At 35.7% G+C, this 16,880-nt stretch overlaps 1 protein-coding gene across 8 annotated transcripts in view; it reads right to left on the bottom strand.

The window, feature by feature from the left end:
• The window catches only part of INPP4B (inositol polyphosphate-4-phosphatase type II B), an 809,117-nt gene that overhangs the window by 68,150 nt on the left and 724,087 nt on the right, over positions 1 to 16,880 (bottom strand). For all 8 annotated transcript variants that reach the window (XR_008679096.2, XM_055384744.2, XM_019025935.4 and 5 more), the window contains 2 exons: positions 16,101 to 16,241; positions 11,667 to 11,764 (listed from right to left, as the gene is read on the bottom strand). Coding sequence is in view for 7 of the 8 variants with exons in the window: in XM_055384744.2 (XP_055240719.1) it covers positions 11,667 to 11,764; positions 16,101 to 16,241 (239 nt within the window). In the remaining variant the exon portion in view is untranslated. The remainder of the gene's footprint in view (positions 1 to 11,666; positions 11,765 to 16,100; positions 16,242 to 16,880) is intronic.

Genomic DNA, 16,880 nt, shown 5'->3' on the forward strand with positions numbered 1-16,880 from the left:
TTGCAACATAGATAGTAACATAGATCAATGTCTGGTTGGCCAAGCAGGTGGACCTTTGTATGTGTATATGTGTGTCTACCTTTGTTGCTTGTACTGCTGTTTGTATTTCATAATTTGATCGTGTCTAAAATTTAAGGGACATTAAAAGTCTATGTAGTTTAACATGCATTGAGGAAATAAAAATTGGATATTATTTCTTCTCACTTTTTCTTTTAAAAAGAAACAGAAGTGCTTCTAAAGATAGTAGTTAAAAAATTCTCTCAATCTTTTTAATGCTAAAAAAGCATTAAAAACTTCAAAAGATTAGTTGCATCAGAGTTTCTTCTGCAGTGAGTTTAAAATAAATTTGTAATTACAAGTGTATAAAAATATATGAACAGAAAATGAAAGTATGGTGCTGGAAATATTACAATATTTAAAAATCTACAATCTTAAATTAACTGCAGAAGCCATTAGACAGCAATGGTGGAGCAGCAGCATATAAATTAAAAGAACATTTGGCTGGGAGTCAGAGAACATGGAATTTAGTCTCTCTTCTCCTACTAAAGGGTATGTGAATGACCCCAAGTCCCTCATAGCAAATGATGGGGTTGGACTAGGTCAGTATTTCTTAATCTATGTCCTGGGGAACACTTATTTAAAAAATGCAAATGAGGGTTTCAGATAATTTTTTATATTCCCATAATGAAAAAAAAGCTATTTTAAACAAAATTAATTTAGACACTATAGATTAGGGTTTGCAAACTATGACTTGCAGGCTAACCCCAGGTCATACATTTTTTTATTTTTGTAAATACATTTTTATTAAAACCCAGCCATGTCCATTTTTTGTTTTATTTTATTTTATTTATTTATTTTTTTGAGATGGAGTTTCACTCTTGTTGCCCAGGCTGGAGTGCAATGGCGTGATCTTGGCTCACTGCAACCTCCCACTTACTGGTTCAAGCAATTATCCTGCCTCAGTCTCCTTAGTAGCTGGGATTAGAGGTGCCTGCAACCATGCCTGGCTAATTTTTTGTATTTTTTAGTAGACAGAGTTTTTCACCATGTTGACCAGGCTGGTCTCAAACTCCTGATCTCAGGTGATCCACCCACCTCAGCCTCCCAAAATTCTGGGATTATAGGTGTGAGCCACCATGCCTGGCCTGATTTGCATATTGTCTATGGCTTATTTTGCCCTATAGTAGCCAAGTTGAGTGGTGACGAGATCATATGGCCCACAATGCTAGAATTATTTACTTTCTGGCTCTTTACAGAAAAACTTTGCCAGCCATCCTACAGACTTTCTCAGAACCTTCAATGTGATAATGTGAATTCCAAAATAATTTCACTATTTAATCCTTGTATCACTCAACAATTATTAACAGAAATAGTGTTACTTTTCATAGTCTTCATTAACTATTTACAAGATCCAACAGCTTTCTGCTGTTCTCTGACTCTTTAAAACAACCAACTAAATGACTCAACTTATACCATGCATTCAACAAATGTTAATGGAATAGAAACAACGTGCTAGTCCTCCTGGAGCTTACATTCTGGTAAGGAGTCCTGTCAAATAATGTAAATGACATATTGCATGCTACATGATGATGGAGGCTATAAAAAAACTTTAAGAGAGAAGGGTTCCAGCGGGCAAGAGATTGCAATTTTAAAGAGGGTGTTTAAGAAAGGCCTTACTGAGAAAGTGACATTTAGGCAAAGACTTAGAGGAGGTGAGTGAGTGACCTATAAGGGGGAAGGCATTTAAGATAGGGCAAAGAGCCACTAAAAAGTCCCAAGAAACAGCAAGAGGTCCATGGGGGGCAGAAGTCAGTGTGGAGCAGAGTGAGGTAAGTGTAAGAGAAAGCAGTGGAGAGGGATCAAAGGATCAAAGGGGTTGACTGTATGGTGCCTTAGAGGCCACCGTAAAAATGTAGGTTTTTATTCTGAAAACAAACAAACAACAACAACAAAAAACTAACAACATTGGGGGTTACTGGAAGAGTTTTAGGAGACACATAATGAGACTTTCATTTTAAAACAGTCACTTTGGATGTAGTGGATACGAATGGACTGAATGAGAAGTGAGAGAAGAAACAAAGATGCTAGGAGGAAGCTGTTGCCAAAACCTAGAAGAGGTAAGAAGCGTTTTGCACAGGGTAGTAGCAATGCAGGTGGTGAGAACTGGTGGCATATATTTTGGAAGTGGAGGCAGTAAGATTTTCTGATGGACTGGAAAGGGGATGTGAAAGAGGCGACTCGAGGGTGGCTATTTTTTTCCCCAAAGCAACTAAAAGGTTGAAATTCATATAAACGTAGATGGGGAAGACTGCAGGAAGAACAGCTTTTTTAAGGGCTTATCAGGAACAAAGATTAAGGTGTTAAGCAGGATACAAGAGTTTAAGGAAGAGAGATGGGCTGGAGATGTAGATATGAACATTGATAGTTAATAGCAGGTATTTAAAGCAACTAGGCTGTGTTCAATTGGGGAGCAGAGTAGACATGCATGGACTGAATCCTAGGTCACTCCAACATTTGACGTTGGAAAGATAATGAGGAATAGAGATTTAAAAGAAGCAGCCATAGAGCAGGAGAAATCACAGAGTGTGGTGGCTGGGAAGCCAAGTGACAAAAGAAGTAAGAAATAACTATGTCACACTTGTTACTAGATCAAGGAAGATGAGGACAAATGACTCAGCATTGGGTTTAACAATGCAGGCTCTTGACAGAAACAGTTTCCATGAAGTTACATGGATAAAAGACTTACTGGAATGAGTTTAGGTGAAAAAATGGGTGGTGAAAAATTTTAATTCCACTTTTATCTACTCTTTTTGGGACATTTTCAAACTTAAGCTTGTCCTGCAGTATAACATAATATTCCTCTCTATTGCCAATCCCTTTTACACATTTTTATGTGTCTATGAAATGACAAATATGAACAATATATGAAGAATTCCTCAGCCATCTCGATGTTTCCAAATATACATATGTTTTAAATAAAATATGCAAAATATTTGGATAACTGACTGGATTTTTCATTTATATATTTGGATGTCTACATGGTACGACAGTTGAGATGTTTATAAAACAAAGTTATTAGAAGTAAATTTTGTTTATTACTATGTAATAGTCTAATATATAGTTTCTGCTGGAATGACATTCATGTGTTAATTTAAGAAAATCCTTGTATCTTCATATATCTTTAAACCCTTATGTCTTCAAGTTTGTCAAAAATACCATATAAAGCCCTGTAATATTCAGACTATTCTTTGTGTTTAGGAAATTTAGACACACTTACTTAGCTTAACATTATAAATCAAGGTAATCTCACATTGAACAGAATCATCATTACTGCTGAGTTGTTTTACATATATGTTTTGCTTAGGTCATTCAACTATTAATATTTGTTAAAACAATAGATAAATAAAAGACGAACTGTTTTAACATTCTAGGAAATTTCATCTTCTTTTACACTCATATCCAGAGTATAATGCAGTGCAAAAACATAACATTTGAAATTTGACAGCTAACTCTATCACATCTTATAAATCCAAGCAAGTGGTTCTCAGGTCTTACTGTGCAGGCAGAATCACCAGGAGGGCTTGTTAAAACACACAATCTTGGCCCCACAGCCAGATATGGATTTGTTTGAAATTACTCCTGTATGTGTAAAAAGCAAGGAAAGATACTGAGTAGCACAGGGGTCGATGATGCTGATCAATCGCTGATATGCCCTCATTTCTACATGTACCATTCCCATTCTGCTCTTTATCACAGGAAACCTCATCTTCCAGGCTAACTTACACTTAACTCTGGGCAATGAGGAGCCAGAGTGAGAGTCAAGGACAGGAGGAAGATAGAAGCCAGCCTGTTGCTTCCCCACCTTTCTGTTTCTTAAGGGCCCGTGGAAGTGGTTATATCTTTTCTATGGCTCCAGCTCCCACTGGGAAACTTTTCCATTCATGGTCCCAGGTTTTGCTAGACAGTCCTCAACAACACTCTAGATCCAGATGTATAGCCCCAGCTTTTGGCCTCTGGTGACACTACCTTTTTCCTTTTAGCACCTGGGTTAGTAGCAACTCAGTATTGCTAAACTCTTGGTGACTTGACTTCACCAATCCCTGCTTAATTTGTAAATTCTTAGACTTCTTGATTTCCTGTCTGGGACCTGATGAATACTGCCATTGAGAACTTGGCATTATTTTTTAATTTTACCTCAGTATAGCCTAGGCTAATATCCTAACTCAATTGTCCTTCTCTTCCTGATCTTGTTTGCAGGTTAACCCCTTCTTGCATAAGCTTGACCTCCTCCTCAAAGTTTACAGACAGTGAAAATGATGCAGAGAGAAAAGAGATATTTGGAAGGGAGAGCATGATGATGAAGGGGCAAAGTTTAACAGTGCTTTTTGTCACTGTTGAAGCTTAGTTGAGAGAAAAAATGGCCACCTCTGAAGTCACTGTTCTGTAATGTGGAGAGGCTCTCTTAACATTCAGAAAGGATCTCTTTATATAAATGTGAACTGTTCAGAGGAAACCGAGTATTACCATGTATGGAAAAATGATTAATAACTTAGAAATTACTGTAGAACCTGGGAAATCATTAACTTGTATCAGAAAGTCTCTGTGCTAATCAGAAACAATCTGATTGTTTGAAGACCTTTTGTGGGTGAAGTCTGGGAATCCAGGCTCAAGATAAGTGACAGTTTCTAAGGATAGAGGGCTCTGAAAAGCAGAAATGAGAAATATCAACCATACCATGTTCTAAGAAAGTGAAAGCAGCACATTGAAATTTGTGGCAGCAATGAACCACATTGGGATGCTGTGAGTATCAACACATATGGATTCCAATTTTAGGTAAATGAGCAGAAAGTGGATTGGTATTCAGATGTACCCTTTTTTGTTTATGGAGCATTGCCCATTTATGTGGCACACACAGCTGGTGCCATCAGTATTGATTCCACCAGTTATTTTTGGGGTCTGTGACAGAGCTCATCAAATCACCACTATGAAGGAAATACTTAAGTAGCTTCAATTCTCATCGTTAGATAAAATGTAGTGCAACTGTTCTCTCTGATATATGTACCAACTATATATCAATTTATACTCTGTTTCTCAGTGATATTATCCTTTTCTAGTACAAGGTATCTGTTAACATGTGATACTGATTGCTTTTCCAGTCTGTGGTTTTGGAACAGTATGGAGAGTCCAACAGTGCAGTTTGCTAAAGAAGTCTGCCAAAACCTAGTGTTGATTTCTTCCAGAGCACAATCTGTGTTACAAATGTTGTAGCTAGTTTTCTGATTCTCAGCTTTACCCTCATGTGTATCAATTTGTAAGTTTATTATACAAGGAATATGATTCTGTGTATCTTAGTAGCCTTGTTCTTTTCTTTCATTTTGAAAACAAAATCTAATAATCTCATTCAGAAAAGCATTATCACATACTTGTTCTGGAAAAACTATCTTGATGTACTAGAGAGTTCTCTCCTGTGTTGGAAAAATTTGGTACATATTCAATGGCTATTTGGACAGAGTATTCAATATTAGGGGTGAGTTGCTCCATTATTTGACCTAATAAAATTCAATTTTAGATATTCCACATTGTACTTAGAGTAAAGTTCCTCCTTGTCACCTGCTTCTGTGAAATCCTCTCATGGGAAGGTTTACTTGTCCCAATGGAGTCCTTTTACTTTTTATAAATTTCATATCATTTTTAGTTTCTATAATTTTCTTTCTAATTGTACCTTGACTTAAGCCATCTTTGCTCCATGACTCTATATTTTAAATAAGATTTAAGATAAATCGAAATACTAAAAATGGAAAATGCTAACTAAAAATATAAGTTCAAAGGACACAGAAAACCTTAATATAAATAAATTGTGCCCTATTAACTAAATGTACTAAATGTTAGTTTACTTAAACTAAACCTAAGTCCTTGACATGCACTCACAGCTTTTACAAATTATATTTAAGGATTATGTCTTAATAATTATTCTAAAAGAATTTAAAAGGACATCAGAGAGAACCATGGTTGATCAGATTTTTAGTTGGTAAGGTGGATGTGAACAAAGTCTTTTTTTTTTTTTTTTTGAAGCTTTTCCTCTGAAGCAACCAAAGGACCGTGAGAGACGTGAGAGAAAGTGTTGTAACAGCAGAGGTCTGAAGACCAACCCCAGACTATATTTAGGATTCTTTCAAAACCTTTGTATCAGTCTTCAAGAGTTTTCTGTGACCTTTTGCTGGAATTCTTCAGGTGTTAAAGGGCCTCAGCCAGGTATGACAGATATTTCTTTTTCCCTGGAAGCCAGAGGACTACGTTTTCAGTCTCTACATCATATGAGAGGCCTAGTCCTCTTCTGTCTTACGACTTCTGGTTAGCTTTCTGGCTAGTCTCAGGGGGCCTCATCATTGTTACCTCCCTAGAATCTCTCAGCAGGATCAAGTATAGATCCTTTGCCCATAACTTCCACCCTGAAATTTCCAACTGTCTTTAAACATGCATCAATTTACCACCTTGGAAAAATAAAGACTCAAGAAAAACTCTCTCACTTGATTCTATTGCGTTCAGCTTATTTTTTAATTTCTGTATTTCTATCCACTGTTAAGTTTCCTAAGGGAGTAGCTTTCACCACTCTGTTTCTCTAATTATACAACATGCATTCTCTCCTTAATTGCCTGTAATGTGATTTCAGTCCATGCTTTTTATTAAAGACTCCATTAAATGCCGTTAATGAGTCACAATCATCAAATCCAATAGCTTCACTTTCATCCTCATTCTTCTTTCATCAACACATTAGATATTTTTGCTCATTTTCACCTGGATGTTACTCTTCTCATTTAGCTTATTTGACTCAATCTCCAATAATTTCTACTTTTTATGGGATCCTTAGTCTTCCTTTCCTTACGCTTATGAATGTTCTCATTTTATAATGTATGTTTTCTATGTGGACTACATAGAAAACTATTCAAATAATTCCCCTGAAATTAGTTATCTACAAAATATTGGGTTCTTATCCTATTTCCTTATTTTTGTAAATATAAGTGATGCAGATCATGTTTTATTTTTCCTGGTGCAAAAATAAAATCTGTGACAATGCATAACTATACAATGAGTGTCAGAAGTGATTGGTAGAAAGTAAAATTTTTTGAACAACAGCAACAACAAAACTAAATTATTCAGAAAAGGAATCAACACTCCAAAAGAGCGACTATTGTTTCAGAAAGAGGTTTAGCCTTAATGTAGATTATTCTTTGATTACCTTGAGTCATTAAATTGAAAGCTACTAGGGCATAGACCGTATCTTACTCATCTTTCATCATCCAAACTGAATAGAACAGACCTTTACACATAATATTATCTCCACCAATATCTGCTAAATTTAATGTGAGGCTTACAGTAAAAATTGTTCATAAACACACACACACACACACACACACACTACATTCTACATACCCTCATTACAATACTAAATTTTTTTTCTAAAAAGTATTTTATATACAATCCTTATTGATGTAGTTGATGAAACACTATATATAAAACACTAGAATGTCAAATATTATATAAAAAGTATAGAACAGGTTAAAAAAAAAAGCCCTGTTTTCTTTCTTAGCTCACAGTGCTAGTAAGCTCGCTTTTATAGTGCTAGCATAGGAATCATTATGGTACAATTTCATTAGAGCCGTATGACAATATCCTTCTTCTTTGTTTCAGATAAAGCACAAAAGATATGGGCATTATTATTAGAGAAAGGACAGATAATTTAGCTGTAATACTTTGACAGTTGGTCCCTCCTCCCTTAAAGGGAAGAGGAAGACAAAAGGGGCTTTATCCACTTCCTTCAGAAGCCCTGAATCATGTATGAGATGCAGTGGTGACTTTAAACATGGAGCAGTTTGTGTTAGTGATTTACAGAAGTACTATTTTATTTTATTTCTAACACAAAATGTAAGTGTCTGAATGCTTTAGGTAGGCACAAAAGGGAATGTGAAGGATGTCTGAGATCATCAAGCCCAACAGGAAGATTAGAGTGAGAAAAAGGAGAAGCACTAATAACTGCCACACTGGAATTCCCAGGCTGATCAAAGGGGCCAGTGAATATCACAGATAGGGCCTGAGGGGAAGTAACTTCTGAAGATTTCTTTTGCCTTAGAGTCAGCAGAACAACTGTCTGAGAGCTGCATCACATACAAAGGAGATTTGGTGGGAGAAACACACAATACATGTGCCCAGATAGACTAGTCATCAACAGCTTTGTCCATCAGATATACAAGTTGTCCCTTGGTACCCAAGGAGGATTGGATCCAAGACCCCAGAAGATACCAAAATCACAGATGCTCAATTTTCTTACATAAAATGACACAGTGTTTGCAAATAACCTAAGCACATCATCCCCTATACTTTAAATTACCTCTAGATTACTTATAATACTTCATGCAATATAAATTCTATGTAAATAGCTGTTATACTATATTTTAAACATTTTAATAATATTTTTGTCATTGTATATTTATTTTTTTCAAATATTTTTTATCTGGGGTTGATTGAATCTGCCAACACAGAACACACATATACTGAGGACCAACAATATAGTACTTTCTGCAGATGAAGATTCAGCAAAGATTTACAGGAAAGGAACTTTTGGGATTCCTATATGTGGCCTCTTTCTCTGTAACAGGCACATCCCAGTTCTAGATCCCATTAATTCCCCAAAAGAAAGACAGACACAGAGGCCACCCTGCCCTACCAAGACTTCCACTAATGGTCTTTCTACAGTTGCAAGGAAGATGGGGGTGGAGGATAATAATATTTGAACTTGGCTGAATATTTATTCCAAATGAAACTGAGGTTTTAAATAGTCTAAAAGCACTAGACCATGCTAAACATATTGAGAGGGCATGTTGATTGGCAACTTTAATTATCCATTCCCCTATCCGCAATTACTAACTTCTAAAGGTTGATGAGTGCTTCATAAAACTGGTAGTAGTTACTGAAATAAAACTATTCCATGTTTGTAGATTGCTGAATTGTGACTATAAACTAAAATTGCTACAAATATAACAGAATTAGAAGACATTTTGGGAAGAATATTTAGTCCACAAATGTTTCTATATGAGAAGAGTAAAAAGATGAGAGCCACTTGACTGGGAGTGAATATATAAGCTAAAATTAATTTATCATTAAGTCCTGATATCACAAAAGTCAGGGATATCCCTTAAAGTTAAGAAAATCTTTGGAGAAGAAACACTTTTTTACTTCAAAAATAGAATTCACCTACTTACTTCATAAATCATTTAAAAAGAGAATCAGTAAATTAATAGCACATCCATAATGAATTAAAAAGTGACAGCAATATGTTTAAGAAATTAACCTATCCTTTAACATTGACACAAATTATCCCTTCATTTCACTATGAAAGAAGGAAAATAATAGATTATATGGATTATGGATATGACCCAGCATGATAGTTCTTTCCTTCTTAGCAAATGGCCTAACCTCTACTCATACTCTTATAAAAGCTTTATGTTTTTTCCTTAAATAGAGCAGAACTCAAATCATTCTTTGTCTTGCAATATGTCTACAGGAGGAATAAACCCATATGTCATCATAATTGTATAGATTGGACTTGTACTTTTGTTATGGAGCACAACCACAGCCATACTACAACTCCATTCTGTGTCAAATAGAATTGTCTCAAAAATACAGGAAACAAAATATCAGAAAACAATCCAGCATGTTCAGACAACTGTGTAAGCAATGAAATGCAATTGGTTTTATACAAAATTCCATCTTGTTTGCAAGGAGAGAAATATATTTACATGTTTTGAAAAATACTTGTTTATATTTAATCGGCAATATATAGAATCACATGTTGTTGTTGCTGTTGCTGTTATTTTGAGACAGAGTCTCACTATGTCACCCAGGCTGGAGTGCAGTGGCACAATCTTGGTCACTGCAACTTCTGTCTCCCGGGCTCAAGCCATACTACCACCCCTCAGCCTCCTGAGTAGCTGGGATCACAGACACATATCACCATGCCTGGCTAATTTTTGTATTTTCTGTAGAGATGGGGTTTCACCATGTTGCCCGGGCTAAAATTTCTTAAACTTATATTCCTATGAAGAGTTTAAGTTACTTGAATATAGAATTATTTTGTATTTCAACAGTACCTATACATATTTCTTTAGCAATATGATTGTTATAAGTATAGTACTGAAACCCCTCACAGACTTTGCCAACAACCTACTTTCTAATATATATTTTGAGTAAGGATGGCATATTATTAGTTCTCAAACATTAGCATGAATCAGAAGCCACCTCAAAGGCCTATTAAAACACAGACTCGGGGAGAGTTTAGTAGATTCACAGTGTGGCCTGCGAATTTGCATTGCTAACAAGTTTCCTGGTGATGCTGATGCCGCTGGCCTGGGGACCACATATACTTTTCAAGAATTAATATAAGAAATATAATTCTTATCAAGCTACTGACAAAAATTCTGAGACTTTTTTTCCAAATTGTAAGTAATTTGTTAAAAAATCATTAACATCCAAGTTATAATAAACTCTTTTTTCATTAACTGCTAAAGAAAAATAGTTTTACTTACATTATTAACTTTTCAGGTAATTAACAAATTTAACACTTAAAGTATGCTTGCTACCAAAGAATCTCCATGTACTTGAATTCATTTTGGCAAAAAATAATATTTGATTTGACATAAAATAATATAAATCATAATATAAAATCTGCAAGTGACATTTTTTAACTATCCACACATGGGCACACATATGCCACTGTAATATTTGGATACCACATTCATTAGGTTATGAAGACATAAACACTCTGCCACCTGAGCTATTTCACACTAAATAACAGAATATAAATCAGTGAGCAAATTGTTCATGATTACACAACAAATAGTAACAAGTAGACTTTGATTACAGTTTTTGGTTAAAATATTATAATTTTCCTACTTTATTAAAACTTAGCTTCTTATCATTGTGAATATCTCAACATATTTATACTATTTATAGATGAATTCCAAATACATTCCCAGCTCTCTGATTTTGGACCGCTCAAATGTTATGTGCTTAATACGATGGGGAAAAGAAAAGTAGAATTGAAAAATGGCCCCCTCCAAAACAAATTCCAAATGTGTAAAACACATTTTTAAAGGCTTGGGTGCCTTAACTTTTTTTGCATAAAATATTGCAATACATATATTTAATAAGTTAGTTCTGTCATTCACATTGACTTAATATTATTTTGTTTAACTGGTATTATATCTGATGTTCTCCTGCATGTGTGTCCTATGTCTGATGTTGCTTATAAATGGAGACTTAAATCTTTAGTAAAGTCTTTTATATGGTTAAGAATTATACAAAATTTTTATCAGACTAATTAAAATGTCTAATTATAAGGTCCCTATTTTTATTATTTGGCATTTTCCAGTGGCAATGAAATTAATGTCTCAGAATGAACAGCAGGACACATTCAAGAAGGCAATCAAGAGAATGATGCAGGTGTTGGCCATGCTACCTTGGCAATCAGTCTTTTTGGATCAGATAATTTCAAAATCACTCTCACATCCCTACCCCTGCTTCTGTAGTCCACTGACCTCTATGTCTGACCTCTTCTAAAGATTTATAATCAAGAAGCTATTATTGCTGTCTTCTCTAACTCACATACTTACAATCAGGAGGCATCTTTTCCATAAATATCTTGTAATATTCTTGTAGAAGTTCGAAGTTTTCCTGATTAATACTTTCTTGCAAAGAGACATCTCCAAACCTACAAACAGAAGAAAGAAAACAGCTGTGGGTTATAAAATGGTACCAAAAAGTAACACATTTTACCTTTCCTTTTTAAATAGATTGGAATAATTTCCTAAGGAAAGAGTCTGTCTCATTTTTCAAGCTACAATGCACAATGGTGATTTCAAACATATTCCAATCTCCACTGGCCCTGATTTCACTAATCGCTTCTAACACCTCAAATATCCTCACAATCATCAAATGTGAATCTAGATAAAATACCATGTATAAAACACCAGTCTCTGTGCATGGACATAATTGATATTAGTTTCCCTATCCTACTCCACACCTCTGTGGCAGGGCTGCATCCCTGTATGTGTTTTAAAAAACTTTTCTTACTATCTATCCAACCATCCATTTCACTCGTGGCAGCTGACGGAGGGGACCAGAAGACCAGCAATGGACACTGGGCTGCACGCAGTCTTGCCCACACTATCAACTGCTGTAGGCACACGTAGAGCCAGATTTCCCAGACAGTAGATCATTTCTGTCGACATTTTTTTCTGTTCATACCATGAAGTCAAATGGTTCTGTACACATAGTCTTCCACCTCTTGTTCAAGACAAACCTGTCTACCTGTGTGTCACTAACCTTGTGTTATCTTTGAGAATTTCCCAAGTTCAAAGGTAAAACCCACTTGTCTCCCTATAAAAGGATGCTATGTAAATGGCTTCCAATATGTATCTTCATCAAAATCTATATTTCTAGGTGTGAATAGAAAATTTCAGTGTGCATTTTCCAACTCCACTTCAAATATAACATAACCCAAAACTAAAACTGCTTCCTCCTTTGAACGATTGCTAAGCATGTCCCCAATATTTTGGCATTAATTCAGGTTCAAAATCTAGGCATCATTTTGGATTTCCTCTTTTCCTCACCTTACCCACTATTCCTCAGTCTTTTCATATCTCTGGTATCCCTTCCTTTTTTTTTCTCAACCACTGTCATTATATATTAAGATATTTAATCATATCCAGTTTATACTCTCCTAAAGCTTCCCAAATACCACAGAACTATGCCCCTAGTCTCTTTCACTTCCAGTTTACTTTCTGGCCCTTGTCAGATCATTCAGTCTCAATGAAAAATGAATTCATCTATACAAAAAATATTTAACATCAACTACATACCATACATTGCACCATGCAATAAATGAAATGTTGGAAAAATTAATCTAACCTATATTTCATCATATCAGCTCACTGAACTTCAATGCTTCTCTCCTCCCTGAAAGGACGATGTCTTATAGTCTTCCTAGTTTAGCATCTAAGTTTCCACAAAGGCTTCCAAAACCTCTTGTGGGAATGTAGTTACACTCTCCTCCCTTAGCAGCAGTATTTCAATGCCTTTGGGACTTTTAACATTCTATCCACTCTTGACTGGAATGTCTTACTTTCCTTGATAGCTTGATTAACTCTGATTCATCTTTAAAGCCTGGCTCATCTCCTCTATGATACTTCCCCCACGGATTCATCTCCCATCTGTGAATTGCTTTGTTTTATGCACTATTCCTGTTCCTTCCACACCTTTAATTATTGCATGAGCCAAACTGTAATGTAATGTTTGTTGACTTGTCTTCCTCACTGGATTACACCTTCTTTCAGGATAGGAAGCCGATTCCACGCTTCTTGTTACCCTGTATTCCTCTTATGTCCCATAGCTTGGCAGAGCAGTGCTTGGTACAAAGTCAGTGTTCAGTATCTATACCGAGTTGAACTTGGAGAACAGGGATACAGACCCCAAAAATCTAGAGGAGTTTCCATAGAATCTGAAATATATTCTTCTAGCATTTTCAGACACTGTAATCAACTGGTATTTAAAAAATACCATCCTTGCTGGAGTAACATTAGTGTTATGGAATAAATGTTTGTGTTGTCCTAAAATTCATATGTGGAAGCCCTAAGCCCGAAATGGCAATGGCAGTATTTTGAGACAGTGCCTCTAAGGGGTAATGAAAGTTAAATGAGATTATGAGAGTGGGCTCTTTCTTTCCACAGGCACAAAGAAGAGGTTATGTGAGCATATAGGGAGAATGTGGTCAGTTGTCTGACAGCCAGAAGAAGAGCCCTCACTGGAAACCAAATTGGCTGAAACCTTGACCTTGGACTTCCCAGCTTCCTGAACTCTGAGAAACAAATTTCTGTTGTTTAAGCCACCCAGTCTACAGTATTTTGTTACAGCAGCCCAAGCTGACTAATAGTATTTATTTATCTAAGAATGGTCATATACAACATCTACATTTTGAATTTGAGTAAACAGTAGTGAAATACTACTTCTAGATTACATAGCATATCTAACATGTAGATGTTGCTGGTAAAGCTCAAAATTCAGAATCAGAAAAAGGAGGTTCAGAGAACAGAGAGTAAGCAATATGCTCAAATTAATGGTTGATGTCAGAGTGCTATTCAAATTCAGGCCTCCTGCTTCTCTCAGGGTTTCCCTACTTTGCCATTTTGCTCCTTTTCCAGTCTTGCGTGTCTTGTACAGCTTCCATGTGTGAAAAAAGTGCATTCTTAGTATGCAAGAGAGATGAGAAGGAAGGAAAGGACACTTCTTAAATAAAATGACTGACAACTAAAACAGTCACAATAACATGAATGATGCAAATTAGTCCATCTTAGAAGCCTTGAAAATATAATGCCGACTAGTCTTTGAAAAGTCTGTAAATGGAAGAGTCTCATATCTCTCTCAAGATCACAATCACAGTCCTTATTAATTCCAACTCAAAACACTCTACTGTAGCGTACCGAAGAAGAGGCAATTTGGAATGCTGTTCCCCTGCTCCAAGTTGTATAGTTCATGCTCAGGAATATCATTCATCTCAAACATTGAATTTGCTGAGAAAAATATATATATAGATAAATAGAATATAATCTAATCCTAGACACTAGCTTTCAAAAGTACTTAATTATCAAGGCAAGGAATATGCTAGGTACTTTTAAACTTACCTGTGGGGCAGGGGTCACTTGGAGAGTGAATTACAGATAAGAAAGCATGTTAAATATTATAATACCAAAGACTATCAAACTCCCCAAATTGTTGCCTGTGAAGGAACTTCTCCATCCAGCCCCTACAGCCAAGATGTTAACTTCTTTCTCTAAAATATTTCAAAAGTATGTTCTATGACCTTTTTTTGTTTGTTTTTTGAGACGGAGTTTTGCTCGTATCACCCAGGCTAGAGTGCAATGGTGCAATCTCGGCTCACCGCCTCCCCAGTTCAAGCGAGTCTCCTGCTTCAGCCTCCCAAATAGCTGAGATTACAGGCACCCGCCACTATGCCCAGCTAATTTTTGTATTTTTAGTAGAGTTGGGGTTTTGTCATATTGGCCAGGCTGGTCTCGAACTCCTGACCTCAGGTGATCCACCTGCCTCTGCCTCCCAAAGTGCTAGGATTTACAGGTGTGAGCCACTGACCCTGGCCTGTTCTATGATCTTTAACTGTTATCTACATTTTCTGTAATCTCTACATGTGAATCATGTAAGATGTAAAAATAAGTCTTTCAAAAAAAGAGGTTTTTTTTTTTTTTTCTTTTTTTGAGACGGAGTCTCACTCTGCCGCCCAGGCTAGAGTACAGTGGCGTGATCTCAGCTCACCACAACCTCCATCTCCCGGGTTCAAAAAATTCTCCTGCCTTAGCCTCCTGAATAGCTGGGATTACAGGCAATCACCACCACGCCTGGCTAATTTTTCTATTTTTAGTAGAGACGAGGTTTCACCATCTTGGCCAGGCTGATCTTGAACTCCTGACCTCAGGTGATCCACCCACCTCTGCCTCCCAAAGTGCTGGGATTACAGGCGTAAGCCACCGCGCCCAGCCAAAAAAAAGTGTTTTTTAACTGACTTATGGGATCACAGTACAATCATTTGCTGACTGAGCAAGTCATTATTAAAAAAGCTAACATTACCAAATAATAACCATTAAAATAAACACAAAAAAGAGAAAGACTCTGTTTTAGATTTAAAAATTTGATGCTATTATCTGTTTACAATATTGAGATATGTATAAACATGAATTCTAAAATTTAATATACACATAGGTATTTGGAAACAAAGAAGGTTAATCCATGCAAATGCTTTATTTAGTATTGGCATCAAGATTTTCCTCAATATTTTTGCCACATTTAAATTTGGCTTGGGCCAGGATTCCTTAAATATGAAAATTTACCTTCTATCTCAAATAATTTGATACTGATAAAAAGAAAAATGTTACTCATAAATTGATGTTAGTTCTACATGCAGATACATGGGACTTCTCATCATATGCTTAAAAGGAACAAAGAAAAATCTCAAGTGTCACTCTCACACCAAAGCTTACCTTTCAGCCAGAGTTTGCTGTTCATTGATTCCAACATTAAAAAGTACTGGATACACATGAAGCAACTGTCCTTCTTTAATCTGTAGAGGTAGTGACTCAAACATTCTGGCTGGAAGCTTGACCTCTACCACGTAATGTTCTCTAAAGAAGGCAGAGGACAAAGGGAAGAAACATTACTTACTTGTTTTGTGTTATTTTAGATTTATTGGAAGAAAACATTAAAAGGGTTGGAATATAGCACTGATTTAGGTTTCTGTTTGCTATATGCTTATATTCCTCATTCATTCATCTCCTTATTAAATTACTTGACATAAAAAATTGTAAGAATTCATTTATATGTGTGATTTCTCTACCTCACTCTGAATTCCTTCAGGAAAAAAATGTTCGGTTCATTTTTGTATACCCAGGGTCACGTGTATTGATAGCCTCATTTTTTTTTCTTTATTTAATTATTTTTAAAACTCAATCAGTCCTAAGAATAAGAACAATAATTTAATGACTGCTGTTTCAATACAGTGAAGCTAAATAAACCAAATAATTTATATGATTTTTTGGTATGGCTTGTTTGTTATCACTATTGATGAGTGCTTCTGTTTATGATGGGCTGATGGAAAGGTAATGGTTTTATTGCTTAGAGTGAAACTTTCGGGAATTCTGGTCATTTTGAAACATTAACATATCACAGGAGCATTTTTCATTGGAAATGTCCGTTAAAAACTACCCCTATTTTTTAATGTTGAAAATTTAAGTTAGGATTAGTATAATATGATTAATAAGAGT

This window comes from Gorilla gorilla, chromosome 3, assembly GCF_029281585.2.
Source record: "Gorilla gorilla gorilla isolate KB3781 chromosome 3, NHGRI_mGorGor1-v2.1_pri, whole genome shotgun sequence".
Taxonomy (NCBI): Eukaryota; Metazoa; Chordata; class Mammalia; order Primates; family Hominidae; genus Gorilla; species Gorilla gorilla.